Source organism: Meles meles, chromosome 19 (assembly GCF_922984935.1).
Source record: "Meles meles chromosome 19, mMelMel3.1 paternal haplotype, whole genome shotgun sequence".
Lineage (NCBI taxonomy): Eukaryota > Metazoa > Chordata > Mammalia > Carnivora > Mustelidae > Meles > Meles meles.
In genome coordinates, this window is record NC_060084.1 from 49,684,058 (window position 1) to 49,698,240 (window position 14,183).

General features: G+C 59.8%; 1 protein-coding gene across 1 annotated transcript; it reads left to right on the forward strand.

The window, feature by feature from the left end:
* Positions 1–1,305: 1,305 nt before the first annotated feature.
* On the forward strand, positions 1,306–10,705 carry CALM3 (calmodulin 3). Its single transcript, XM_045987323.1, has 6 exons — positions 1,306–1,457; positions 5,891–5,921; positions 8,097–8,240; positions 8,407–8,513; positions 8,723–8,858; positions 9,009–10,705. Exons 1-6 carry the CDS (start codon positions 1,455–1,457, stop codon positions 9,035–9,037), a joined length of 450 nt encoding a protein of 149 aa, XP_045843279.1. The 5' UTR covers positions 1,306–1,454; the 3' UTR covers positions 9,038–10,705.
* Positions 10,706–14,183: the final 3,478 nt, after the last annotated feature.

Below are 14,183 nucleotides of genomic sequence, written 5' to 3' on the forward strand. Positions count from 1 at the left end.
TGGTATGTTCTCCCGACTGAACCAGCCAGAACGCCACGACCCCCCAACACACCCCACAAAGGAGAAGACTTCTTGCACCCAGACTCCAAATCCAAAAACCCAGGGAAGGGCTCATTCATTGATTCAACCTGTACATTCTGTTCCAGGTGGGACAAAATGATTGGCCCAGCCTAATTCACTTCCCCGATCCTCCTCGATCCTCCTCCGCCAAGGGTAGGGAGATGAGGGGCGGGGCCCATACAGGAATGGCATCTCCTATTCTAAACAAAAAAAGGTTGTTTTGAGCTCCAGTAAACAGTTTTCAGCTAATCTTCGCATTCTTTTTCTACCTAAGGCTGGAATCTTGGTACGAGAAGTGCAAGAATCAGATGGGTCTAGGAGATACCAGGAGAATGGCTGGGAAGTACGGTCTCCCCAGTCCAGACAAACACAGGTTCCTGCATACAGCAGGCGCCCCATTCATGCTTATTGAATGAATGCATACAAGCATGCATGAGTGCCCTGTTCCCACAGGCTGTCCTGTGACGGCCCCAATTTCATAGACTCTGAGCTGATCAAAAGTGAAGCAGGTCCGGCACCCTGCCCCCACAGGTGGAACCTTTACTGGAAGAACCTTTACTGGAAGAGCAGAACCCTGAAGACCCCTCCACCTCGTAGGGCCCAGTTGGGGGCGGGGCCTCCAGACCCCAAGTATTTTGGGTTGCACCATCTTCCATCTGATAGAGGGGAGACCCGAGATACTCCTTCTGCATCTTCCGCCAGCCCTTTGCCAGCCCTTTTAACACTCCTTGGCCACCAAGACGTTGTGTTTGCATATCTAACATCCACACAGCTTCTCCCTTCGCCTCGTTACACCTCACGGCTCGCAGCAGCCATACATATCAGGCTTCCCCACCGCCACCACGCAGTGGCTCGCCCCAGTTTGACGCATTGCAGGGAAGGCCGGACCAATCGGCACCCCGCTCTCATTTCCGCCATGGCCCAGGCCCAATAGCGGCGCGGCTCACACACAGACGCGTCACGCGCCATACCAGCGGTGTCCCTCCGCCGGGAGGGGGAGAAAGTGGAGAGGACGCAGGGGGGCGGAGCGCGAGGCGACGAAAAGTAGTCCCGCGGCGGGTGCGCGCGCGGGCGCGCGCGGCCGGAGGCAAAGCCCGGCTCTGTGTGGGGCGGGCGCGAAAGGTCCGCTGGTCCGTCGGTGAGGAGTGTGGCGCGGAGGGATCCGCCGCCGCCGCAGTGCGGCGGCACGCGGGCAGGGCGGGGCGGGGCCGGGCGAGGCGGGGCGCGCGCGCGGCGGCCGTTGAAGGACCGTTGGGGCGGGAGGCGGCGGCGGCGGCGCGCGCTGCGGGCAGTGAGTGTGGAGGCGCGGACGCGCGGCGGAGCTCGAGCTGCTGCAGCTGCTGCCGCCGCCGGAGGAACCTTGATCCCCGCGCTCCGGACACCCCGGCCTCGCCATGGTGAGTGAGGCTGGGGGGCCGCCCAGGCTGGGGGCTCTGAGGCGGGGACGGCGGGGCAGGACTCCTGAAAGGGCGAGTGGACCCGGCATAGGGGGTGTCGGGGCCCCGGCGAGCGCCCCTGGACCCCTCTCGGCCCCTCTTTTGGGGGCCTTCGAGCCCAGAGCGGGACGTTTGGATCCCGGAAGAGGGTTAGGAGCTTCAAAAGCGACTTTTAATACCAGGTGGCGTATTTAGACCCCAGAATGGGCACTCGAATTCTCAAAGGGGACATCTGAACCCAGAATGGGGCATCTGGACCCTCAGAGGGGGTTTGGACACCAAAAAGGACTTTTGGACCCAGGGTGGGGCGTTAGATCTCTGAGGTGGGGTGTTTGGACCCCTTGAAGGGCGAGGTAAGAAGCATTGGCCGGGGAAGGGGGTATTCGGGCCCTAATGAAGACTTTGGGTCCTCAAAGGATGCGGGGAAGGGAGATCAGAGGAAGGCCAGGCTGCCGGCGAGCTCCCGAGAGGGGGCCGTGTGTTGCTGGACCTGGGTGGGGAGAGTCGCAGGGATGGGGGCGACTTCTGCAGATCAGACCCCGGAGGGGAAAGGGGGGTGGTTCTGGGAAGACCAGCATTGCAGAGGGAGGAGGAGGAGGGTGAGGTGCAAGCTTAGGGGAGGAAGAGCCTGGGGTGGGTAGCAGTGGAGGTTGGAAGATGCTCTGGGAGCCTGCAGGGACTGAAAGGATTGGGGTCGGGGAGGTGGTTCATGGTGAGACTGGTGCTTGCCAGTGGTGGGGGAGCAGGAGACCTCGTGGTTGGTTTGGGGGGCAGCCAGAAAAGGTTCTGAGGTTACTAGTGGGTTGAGGCTGTTGAACTAGGGAGGTTGGTTTTCATGGGAGGGGGCTGGGGCGGAGGGTTGCATTGGGTCCCTGAGAAGGTGGGGGTAGAAGAGGAGCCTGGCTTGGGCTGTGGGAGGTGAGGTGGAAGGAGGGCGGGGGCGGGGGGGGGGGGGGTGTTGGAGGAGAAAATGAATGGCAGCCAAGGTGGGCCTAGATTTGGAGGTGGATGTGGGCTGCTCCCTGGAAGTCTCCAGGGAAAGACCAGGACAAAGACTGTTCAGTGTAAATGGGGAGTGGGCTGCAGAGGCTGAAGGGAGTGGCTGTATGGTCCCCCTTCCCCAGGAAGGATGGGGCTGGGCAGGAGGCGCCCTGGCTGTGGGAGCAGGTGGGCGGAGTTGTTCAGGCCCCTATTGCGCACTGAAGCAGCATGAAATGGGGGGGTTGGGGGACCAAAGTTTGGGATGCATCAAACGAGCCAGCCTTTTAAGCCTTGAATCTCACCCCCTTGCTGCCCCTTGCAGACCGAGAGAGCTGCTTTTTCCACACAGGAGTGCTGGTTTTCTTGTGGTCTCCAGCTCCGGGCACTGTTCTGCGCGTCTCCTCACTTGTGCCAAATGACAGTGCAGTACAGTGTGGCGTCGGTGACAATTGGACGCCTGTTCCCGTGGCCTCGGGGTGGGGGCTGCAGAGCTGGAACAGAGAGGACCTCCAGAGGGACCCCTTCTTCTGCCCGAGAGCTACTTGTTCCGTCGTCCGGGGCCCTCACTGAGCGCCTCTGTTCATTCACACAGCTGGAGCTTTGAGAGAAAACCAGCAGACTGGTTCTTTCCTGCTCCCTGCCACCCACAGCACCCACAGCCCCCCCAGGCTCAGCTTCGGAACCGCGCGCAGCCCTCCTCCCTGGCAAGGCCCGGGAGAGCAAGCAGCCGCTGCTGTGTATCAGATCTCAGACTTGCTGACACAGACCTAGTGGCTCCTCTTGCCGCTACCCTATTTTCCCCCAGCAGAACCTTGCTCTAAGAGCCCGCAAGGCCTTCCCGGCTGGTGCCAGGAGCACACCCCCCCCACCCGCCCAATCGCGTCCCAAATAGGACCTGAGCTTCGGCCCCAGCTAGTTTCTCTTCCTACTTGTAATCGGCAAGGTGTGGGTGGGACGAGCCCTGGTCACCGGCCTTGGACTTTGGCCTGAGCGCTGTGGCTCTCCTTGGCCCGGATGAGGGGCCCTGGCCTTGGTTTCTGCTCTCATCTAACACTGCTCTCTGGCATTGGCTGGGGGCTGGGTCACAGCGGAGAAATAATACCTCTTCCCTCCCCCACCCCAGGGTTTTTTTTGTGTGTGTGTGTGTTTTTTTTTATCTCTTGCCCGGCCCCTTGCTGGAGCCGAAGATGAGGAATAAGGAAGCAGGAGACCAGCTGGGTTGTTTTGGAGACAATTTTTGGGAAGCGTAAAATTCTCAGATTTTGAAAGGGAAGAAATCCTGAGAAGGGGTCCCCGGTGATGACAGTCTCTTGGGTGATCAGTGCTGTGGGCAGCAGCCATGCTTTGAGACCCATAGCTGGGAGCTGGGACCTTTCCTTCACCCCACGGGCTCAGGGAGGGGTCTTCTAACAGGCAGGAGAGCGTCTGATGGGCTCTGGAAGCCGAGCCACACCTGTTTGCTGCAGCCCTGTACCTGGTGTGGATCATCCCCGCCTTCCAGCCGCGGCTGGCAGCCCCAGCCCTTCAGAGCCACTCCTGGGCACGCGGGGCCACGTGTCCCAGCCCCTGACAGGGCTGCCCAAAGTGGGGAAACAATTGGGTTTCTTGCAGAGCAGGGCAGTAGGGGTGGGAAAGCCCCCCACTCGGGCTGGCTCCTTCCATTCTGGGCCAGACAGAGAGAAGCAGGAGCAGATGGAATGGCTGCCCTCCTCCCCAGACTGTTCTCTGCCCTCGGTTCTTTCTCTTCCCTCTCCCCTGGCATCGCCTGGCCTTGGTAACCAGAAGCCCATCCTCTCTTCTCACGTTCCCCGAGCAGCTTCCTCTGGTGTCAGGACCAGGCTTCTCTGCCCGTGGGAGCCAAGGGCAGTGGCCCAAGCAGGGGGCTCGTGGGCTGGGGCTGCCGGCTTGGCATCGAGAGCCCAGCAGCCCCCACGTCTCCTTTGGAGGCAATGCAGAAGGGTCTCTGTTTGGCCTCCTAACCTTCCCTTTAGTCTTTGGACTTTTCCAGAATGTGCGTGTTTTTTCTTCTCTACCTTCCTTCTTCCCTCCTCCCTCAGCCATCTCTCCTCTGTCATCATCACTTTGATTTCCCCTCCCCTTCTGCCTTTTTGGGGCTTGGCCTCAAGTTCCTTCCCCCTTTGATTAAAAAAACAAACAAAAACGTAAAGGACATTTTAGACCAGCTCTGATGTGACCAGTTCTATTTGGGACGGGGTGGGGGTGGGTGGGTCACTGCTAGCTTGCCGGGGAAGCTCTGGAACCATGGTGCAGACGGTTTGCTCTCTTTGCTCTGGTTTTGAGGGCTCTCAGCTTCCAGGCTGGAGCCCTGCCGGAGACACGGAGCCCCTTTCCCGATTGTAAAAGGAAGTAAAGGAGGGGGCGGTCGTTTGGGCACCAGGCAGGGTGGTGCCCTCTTGGCAACATTGGCAAAAACCAAGGAAAATTCATGTGTTTGCTGCCTCAAGCTAAATGTTGGGGCTCAGCCGCCCACCCAGCTCCTCTGCAGGACACCAGTGCAGAGAAAGCTGGTCTGTGCCTCTCCCCTGCCCCATCCCCAAACCCAGCATGCAGCAAGGGCTCCCTGCCCCCACCTGGCCAGTCCCCAGAGTGGCCAGGACTAGAAAGGGTTAAAAGCTGCAGCGAAGCCGGGGGAAGCTGACTTGGGTCCCACAGCCCCTGCCCTGCCTTGGCCCTTCCGGCCCCAAAGGAACGGAACAGAACAGAACAGTGCCCTGCGCCTGCCCTGTGCACGGGGAAGTGGGGCGGCTGCCTGTGGCCCTACCAGAGTACCCAGAGTGATTCAGAGCGACCAGTTAGGAGAATTCCTGCCGGCTGCGTCCAAATAGGTGACACAGAAACTAGCCGAGAGCCCCAGACATCTTCCCTCCGTCCTACCCAAGGACTGGCCTGCTTCGGTTTGGAGCCTTCTAGAAATGCCTGATTAGGCCTCCAGGGCAAGTGCTCCCTTCACTCAGCCCCTGGGGCTCTCGGTGGCAGCAGTGCAGCAGCTAAACAGACAGGAACCTGCTGTGCTGGCTCGGCTCGGCTCGGCTCGGCTCGGCTCGGCTCGGCTCGGCTCAGCTGGGCTGGAGCAGGACGTCTCCCCACCCATCGTGGCTCCCAAGCACTGGTCAAGATTGGAAGGCCTTGGGTCTGGGCAACTTAACTGGGCCCTGTGGCAGCCAGGCCTGGGTTTCCAGTCCACTCTAGTTCCCCTAGAGTCCTGAATCCCCACACTTCCTCCCAGAACCTGGCCTTCCTGCAGCCCTGGGCCCTGGCATGCAGCTCCTTAGCCCAGGGGCAGGGGATGTCCTGTGGAGCCGGCCTCACCAGGGGGCCGCTGAGCTGAGCGGGCAGGATGTGGGGACCACTGCGGGTGAGCCCCGGGACTGACTGTCTCCTCGCTTTTCTAGGCTGACCAGCTGACCGAGGAGCAGATCGCAGGTGAGCTTGCCTACCCTCCTCCTCCTTGCCCTGTCCCAGGAAGGCCTCTGCATGCCCAGCCAGCTCTCACCCCGGCGGGAGTAGCAGCTGACAGCTGGACTTGTATGGCCCCTGCCCCAGTGCTGGGTCCTGTGCTTAGAACGCTGGGGACCATGGGTAGAAGCACACTGCCCCCCAGGAACACCAGACAGACCCCCGTGGCCCTGAGCCGGGCACGCACCAGATATCAGAGCTGTGTCCTCTCCTGGCTGCGGGCCACTGGGGTCCTCTTAATGCTTGGTGGCTGCAGGGCAAACCCAGCTCTCAGTCCCAGCTCCCACCTTGAGCTCCGAAGGCGAGCCCCCCTTGTCACTGCCCCCTCTGTACTTGCCTGTGCTTTGCACTCGCCTTCACACGTCTGGAGTCACTTTCCTCGGCCAGAGAGGACTCTCCCCTAGCTCCTGGCATGAGCGGCTCCTTTGCATTCTCCGGGTCTCTGCTCCGATGTCACCTCAGAGAGGCCTTCCCTCCCTGCCCTCCCCGGCCGGACAGCTTGCCGTTACCCTCCAGCCCATCGCCCTGTGTATTGCCTTTGTGGCCCTTCTCGGTGTCGGAAGTATTTTGTGTCTTCACCCTCTGTATCTCCTGTCACTAGACGTGAGCTCCTCGCATTGGGGTTTGTTTCTGTTGGTCCCTGCTGTACCTTCAGTGCCTAGAGTATAGTAGGAGCTCCATAAATTTTTGTTGGCCACATAGGGGAATAAAGGAATGGCCGTATATCCCCCAGGAAGCCGGCAGAAATCCTGGAATCCCATCGAATTCATTTTTATAGCCACCTGGCCCATCCACCCTAGAAGAGTCACCGCTACAGGAACTATCGTGTCACTAGGTGGGCTTCTCGGTCTCCCTCTCCCAAGACCATGAGCTGCTTGGGACAGAAGCCAGCTCTTGGTTTCTCCTCCGAGCCCAGGGCCAGCTCAGAGCAGACAGGCAGAAGGGTTCACAGAATGGGCCTGGGCCCCAGCAGCTATCCAGCCCCAGCTTTGCTGTCAGGTCTGGCAGGCTGCAGGCTAAGTGCCGAGTGCACCGCCACCGCGGAGGAGGCCGGAGTGGACTCGCCTTCTCTCCTTTCCTCCCCGCCCCCGCCCCCAGCACGCTGTCACACCTCCAGCTTCTAAACTCTGGCTGCCAGTGGCCATGGAGACCCACGGAGGAGAGCTGGAGTACCGCCTGGTTGTGGAGTGATCGTGAGCTCCGGGTCCTGCCCTCCACAAGAGGCCCAAGGCCTCAGTACAGAGAGGTGCCGGCATCCCCAAAGAGACTCCTGTCCCTGTGGCCCAGAGGCTCGGGAACACAGCTTCTGGGCTGTGCGCGCGTCTCCCGCCGCACCTGCCACCCACGCCCGGGCTCTGCCCTTACGTGACACAAACACAGACTACGCTCCCCACCCTGTCCCCATTAGCAAACTGTCCACCACCTCACCCCAGCCCACACTCTCTGGGAATAGGCTGCCAGGCATCTGTTCTCCCAGGGTTTTGGGGGTAGGGAGCACCCGGTGCCAAAATGGGCCCAGTGGGAGGGCAGCAGCCACGTGCTCCTCTCCCCGCGCCTGATGCGTCCCCAGCTGTGGCCTTCCCACTCAGCGCCACTCGCTCTCCATCCCAGCTTGGCAGCCGTCCCCTCTGCTTCCATCCCCCCACCTCCCGGCCCGCGCTGCTGCGCACCCACCCCCGACGCCACCGCACCACACCCGGCCGCACACCGCCGCTCGGTGCGGGGAACTGGCCCGGGAGGACCGCCCAAGGCATTCTGCAGCTTCCCCTGCCCCTCCCAGCCGGCTGACCTTGGCTGGCTACCTCAGGTGGAGAGTTCTCTCCGCTCTTGTCCACTCCATGACAGCAGTCCATTTCATCATGGGAGGGAGAAGCCGAAGCCAGGGACCAGAAAGAAATGTAGACTTCTCTGCGGACCCCTGTCAGCCTGTTGCCCCTTGGTCCTCACTGAGCTAGCTTGGCCAAAGTAGGTGCTTAATTAATGTTGACCCAAGAAAGGAAGGGGTCTGCCCCGAGCACCAAAGCGAGGGGCCTAGACTGGCAGGCTCCTCCTGGCTCCTTCCGGGAGGACTCCTGTGGCCGCCTTTCACTGAGGCTTTCCCCGTGGTCCTTGACCTCCGATTCCTTCCCTCTCTTACCCCAGAGTTCAAGGAGGCCTTCTCCCTCTTTGACAAGGATGGAGACGGGACTATCACCACCAAGGAGTTGGGGACGGTGATGAGATCCTTGGGACAGAACCCCACTGAGGCGGAGCTACAGGACATGATCAACGAGGTGGACGCGGACGGTGAGCCCCATGGGGTGGGGGGTGGCCCCCTTTTCGGTCGCATCTCAGGACCATTGGGAGCCTCCCTTGGGGCGACGGATGAGCCTGCATCCCCTCTGCCAGGGCACTGGGGCAGTCTCCCAGGTCCGGACCAAGAACATTGCCGACTCCCCTGCCCACCTTCCAGGGAATGGGACCATTGACTTCCCGGAGTTCCTGACCATGATGGCCAGAAAGATGAAGGACACAGACAGCGAGGAGGAGATCCGAGAGGCGTTCCGTGTCTTTGACAAGGTAGGCGCTTGGCTCCCACAGTAGCTGTAGGGCTCTGCGGGGTGGGGGGACAGACTGGTTGGGGCCCCAGGACGCCACTTCCCTGAGGCCTGGGTCCCAGTGGCCGCTCCGCTGCTGCTTGCCCTGCGACCTCACCCCTTCCCCTGCCGGGTGGGGGTGACTTGACGGTCCCTGGCCGGCTCAGAGCCTTGCCCTGTCCCCACACCCAGGACGGCAATGGCTACATCAGTGCTGCGGAGCTGCGTCACGTGATGACGAACCTGGGGGAGAAGCTGACCGACGAGGAGGTGGACGAGATGATCAGAGAGGCCGACATCGATGGGGATGGCCAGGTCAATTATGAAGGTAAGTGGCCGCTGGGGGTGGGGGGGGCGGTCTCCTGAGCAAGTCTGCGTCGCGACATCAGGAATGAGCCCCCAGTCCCTCGTGTCCGGGAGGGCCGCTGGCCTGGCGCGCTGGCCCGCTCTGACCAGCTCCTTCTGTTTCGCTTCACAGAGTTTGTACAGATGATGACTGCCAAGTGAAGGCCCCTGGGCAGCTGGTGATGCCCGTTCTCGTGCTCTCTCTCTTCTCGCGCGCGCGCTCTCTTCAACACTCCCCTGCGTTCCCCGGTTCTAGCAAACACCAGTTGATTGACTGAGAATCTGATAAAGCAACAAAAGATTTGTCCCAAGCTGCATGACTGCTCTTTCTCCCTCCTTGAGTCTCCTCCCAGGCCCCTCATCTCTGCCTCTCGCCCTCCCCCCTTTCCGTTCTCATCTTCCGAGGCCTGATGCACTCCTGGACGCAGCCCCCTTCCCCCGAGGGGAGCCTCTGCCCTCCTCCTCCAGCCCGGGTGGCTCCCCTCTCTTTTGGTTTGTTTCCTTTCATGTGTCCTCTGACTTTGGGTGCTGGGGTGGCTGCCGGCCCTGTCCCCGGCCCTGCTGGGGAGGGGATGAGGCCTCGCCCAGGCAGGAGAGCATGCCTTCCGCTGTTGCATGCGACCGGCCCTGTGATTCCCTGTGCACATCCCAGCAGCCTTTCGGGGCAGGGTGCTGAGAGAGGCATTCCAGAAGGGCTGGGGGTGGGGTACTCGAGTCGCGGTGTGGACTGGATATGGTCCAGGATGGGGGCGAGGGTGTCTTGGAAGCTGGCATTCTTTTTCCCGCTGGAGGGGGACGGATAGAGTGGACGCCACTGAGGTCCCACTGGCTGACGTGAGACCATCCAATCGGCTTCCTGGGGGTGGGCTGGGTAGGGGCTGCTGAGATGGCCGCTCTGCGAATTGTATGTGCCCGTGTTCCTAAAGCGATCTCGAGCTGTTCTGTAAATACCTGGTGCTAACGTCCCATGCCACCCACGCTGCCCCGTGCGACCCCCTCCCACCGTCCCCCACCCGGCGCCAAAGTCCCCTTGTTGCCGCAGAGCCAGGGATGTTGCTTTGTCCTGTACAGGTTCTCCTTTGGTTTTCTTCTTTATTCCCCTTAAAACTGATCCTGTTGAAAACCGTGCCGGGCTAGCTGGAGGGTGGAGAGAGGGAAGATGAGCCCGCCATGCTCCGGAGAGAACACCCCTGCAATAAGACAGTCTTACGGGCCAGCTGGCCCCGGGACCGCGGCCGAGGGCAGCTCCGTGGCCTGGTCAGCCGGCCCCCTCCCGCTTCTCCGCGGTGACTCGGTTGGCTCCGTAACACCCGTGCTGGTCTCCGTGCCCTCTCTCCCCTCCGACACCCCCCCCCGCCTGCCCCCCACACTCCCCCAGCATGATCCGTGACCTTGCTTCTGATTTTCGCCTCTGGGACAAGTAAGTCAATGTGGGCAGTTTGGTCGTCTGGATTCTTCTTTTCCTCTTTTCGTTCATTTCATCTTGCCCCACCCCCCACCCCCACCCAGGTTGTTCAAGTGGCTTTTCCTGGGACCTGCCCAGCTTTGAGAACCTCCTCATCTACCCTCTGGCACCCAGCCTCCGGGGGGAGGGGAGGGGAGGGACGGGGAGGGACGGGGTGTCATGGGAGACCCAGCTAAGAGCTGAGGGGAAGGGCAGGTAGGCGTGAGGCTGTGGACGTTTTCGGAGTGTTTTGGTTTGGGTTTTCTTCTTTCTTTCTTTCTTTTTTTTTTTTTTTTTTTTTTTAAACCGGGCAATATTGTGTTCAGTTCAAGCTGTGAAGAAAAATATATATCAATGTTTTCCAATAAAATACAGTGACTACCTGACGTGGCTCTTCCCTGCTTGCCTCTGTTTCTGGGCCTGTTCCCTGCGTGGGCCCCACACCCTGCCCTGGAAGGGCCTTCCCTGCACACAGCTCACTCCAGAGCCTCATCCTGGTCACGGCAGCAGAGGGGGACCTCTGGGCTGGCTTGTGATCCCAGCCGGATCTCAGGGTCCCCGAAGGCAGGAGCTGGCCTGGCTGTGCAGCCCATCAGCTTTGGGTGGGGGGCGGGCCACAGGAGCACGGAGGCCAGCCCAGCCGGTGTGTCAGTCACATGAATGAGTGCCTCATGAGGACTGCGGGGGCCTGGGGCGGGTTCAGGGCCACGAGCACAGCCCACTGAGCAGAGACCTGAAGGCTGAGCACTCACATGATGGGAGGGAAGGGGGTCATCCAGGGGAACAGCAAGAAGGCAGACCCCGGAGGTAGGACCTGGGTTGGGGACTCTTCGGGTGCTCCAGGGAAGGAGTGACATTCACTGAGTGAGTCAATGTCAAGCAGCCTGCATGCCCTGCGCTCACAGAGCTTTAGCCCCCAGAGGGCTTGGGGACAGGGATTTGGAACAGAAAGCCCCTTAACTTCCCTGCCACAAGTGGGGGTGTGGAGAGGGCCTGGGGTCCTGTGGGACTGTAGGAAGGCGTGGAACAGAATCCTTAGGGACTTTTCCCAAAACAGAGGAACCCCGCCTCCAACTGCAAATCCCAAGTGCTCACCCATTCAGGGGTGCAAGGAGCAAACAGTTCGCGGACACCATCTGGCCTGTGACCTGCTCGCACGCGGCTGCAGTGCGGGACTGGAGGGGAGCAGAGACCTAATCCAGTGGAATTTAAAACAAAAACAAAAAAACTTGCTTTCGCTCTTCACCCAGCTTTGGAAGGGCGGAGAAGCCCAGCAGCAGGGCCCGACCTTGGGGGCCTTGTGGCAGAGACCCTAGGCCAGCACTGGACCGATCCAGCGTGGGCCCGTCGCTGGAGCCCAGCACAGTGGGTGGGGAAGTCGGGAGCGGCAGGCCATTTCTCCAGTGCCCCAGCGTCTGTGCCCCTCTTCCTACCACCTAGTCGTCTGCCTCTAGGTCTATCTAGTGAAGGAGGTGGAGTGTATGGGCAAGAGCTCTGGGCCTGCAGCCGGCTCAGCAACCTCAGGCAGATGAGCCCCCAGGGACACTGGAGCATAGCAACCGCTGGCCATTCTTCACTGAAGGCTCCCACTTCGCAAGCGGGATTCTCAGCTCTGCCTCCAGGACACTGTGACTCCAGACGAGGAAACTGAGGCCTAGAAGAGTGAAGAGACTACTCCAAGGTCAGCATGCTCTCCAACCCTCAGGGTCTCTCTCTGCCACTTCCTCCTTGATGACCTTGGGGCGGTGACTTCACCTTTCTGGGCCTCCGTTTACTGGTCTGCAAGATGGAGAATAGTGACCCTATAGGAGGAATATAAGAATAAGCACTGGAGAGGATTGTGCTAACCACTTTCTAGACCTATCCCATTCAGTCGGCATGCAGGCCCCGGAAGGTGAGCAGAGGCATGAACTAAGTGTCGAGACCTGACAGTAAAGAACGGGGCAGGTAATGCCTCTCACACCACACTTCCAGGCAGCGGCCAAGCTGGGTCTCAAACCCTGGATCCTTTAGATCCCAAGGGCCCCAGGCTGCCCATGCGGCTCTGGCTCCTATCATTAGTTCTCCCCCTTGGGCCCTATGTTTTGAAAGACTTTTACTCCTGGACAGGCTGCTTTATTAAATAATCATGCCTTCTCTTTCCCATGCTTTATTAATCAAAGACACATAGACGGCACTCGGAGCTTCTAATGGATGCAGGACAGGCCCAGAGGGAGCTGATTCCAGCCCGGAGCAGGATGCTGACAGTGGGAATCATTTCCAATTCCGGCTCTCCGGTCCGCTGGACCAGCTCACACCTGTCCTCAGCGGGGACTAGCCGAGGGACACAGCGGGAGGTGCCCACCTAGGGTCCCCTCCCTTCTCCTCCACCCCCAGGGTAGTGGCCCCTGGGACCATTTCTAAATGTCACTCCCCCTTTGACCAGCAGGTGGGGCAGTGACTACTGAAGGCCTTGGAGAGCTGGGAGTCCTGGGGACCAGCCAGTCACTCTGTGTGTGTGTGTGTGTGTGTGTGTGTGTGTGTGTGTGTGAGAGAGAGAGAGAGACAGACAGACAGACAGACAGACAGACAGACGGTGCTTGAGTCCCATCTATGGACCAGGCCCAGTTCTAGGAATTCCAAAATGAATAAAACGAATTATAAATGAACGCATTCTCCTTAGCTTCCTAACGCCCGCTCCACACTAGGCAAACCCCTCGGCTAGGACCTTGGCACATAACCCAGCTCACAAATTTCTATCTTTTCCCCCTGCCTCTTGGAATACTTGGTTCTGTGATCACGAAGTTGTCATCCAATTGGAACATGAGTGAGAGAGGGCCAAGACAGTGTCAGTCACTGCTGTATCCCCAGCAGGCACAGAGCAGCCTTGGGCCCCAAGCAGATTGCAGGCAATCTGTTGAGTTAATGAAGGGGCAGGAGGCTAGGAGGCCAGAGTCAGAACTGTGAGCACAACAAAACACCCCTCTTTCCCAGGCTCACTTCCAGTCCTCAGGTCCCACTCAGTCATTGCCTCCTCCAGGAAGCCCTCCCCGATGTCCCCTTAGATTGCACCCCACCCCACCCCCATCTCCCAGCTCTGCCCACTCTGGACTCTGAGCCCCAGGAGAGCAGGGCCAGGGCTGTCTCTGTCACTGCCGTGTCCCCAGCATCATGAGCTAGGAGAGGAGTTTCCAAATCATCCTGGAGGGGCTGTGTGGAAATAAATGGGCCAGGAAATGCTTACAAACCCCTGACCTGGTAGATGGGTATACACACCCAGGCCAGAGGCCGTGGTGGTCTGCAGAGAGCAGAGGGATTCTTGAGATGTTAGGCCTGGAGCGAAAAAGCTGGCAGAAAACCAGCTTCCGTGCTGAAGCCTCACTAACCCCTTAATCCGAATCTGAAAGAATGGGGATGATAATAGTGCCCACCCCGGGCTTGGATGCTGTGGGATGGAATGCCCAGCCCTGCGCGGCCATCACTTAGTGAGCCCTAAGAGGCTGGAGAGACAGACGGACCCACTTTCTGGGACTGCACCAAGCATGGAGGCGAGCGTCCCCTGGCGGTCCTGCCTGGACAGGCAGGCAGGCCCCCTATCCGTCGCCTCCCTCCCCAAATACTGCTCTGGGCCTCCTCCATCCACGCGTTCCTTTTCCCATCACCCTCTGGGGAGCCCTCTGGGTTGGTCCCCACCGAGGCTGGGCCAGGTTTGGAGACAAAGGCAGGACTCCACCTGATGCTTCTTGCCCTGTTTGGGTCTTGCACAGGTCAACTCTTTTCATTACCAAATTCAACCAATATGGCATTCTGGCAAGATTCATAAATGTTTCTAAACACCCTCATTTTTTTTTTTAGTGTTACATTTTTTTTTTTATTGTGGCAAAA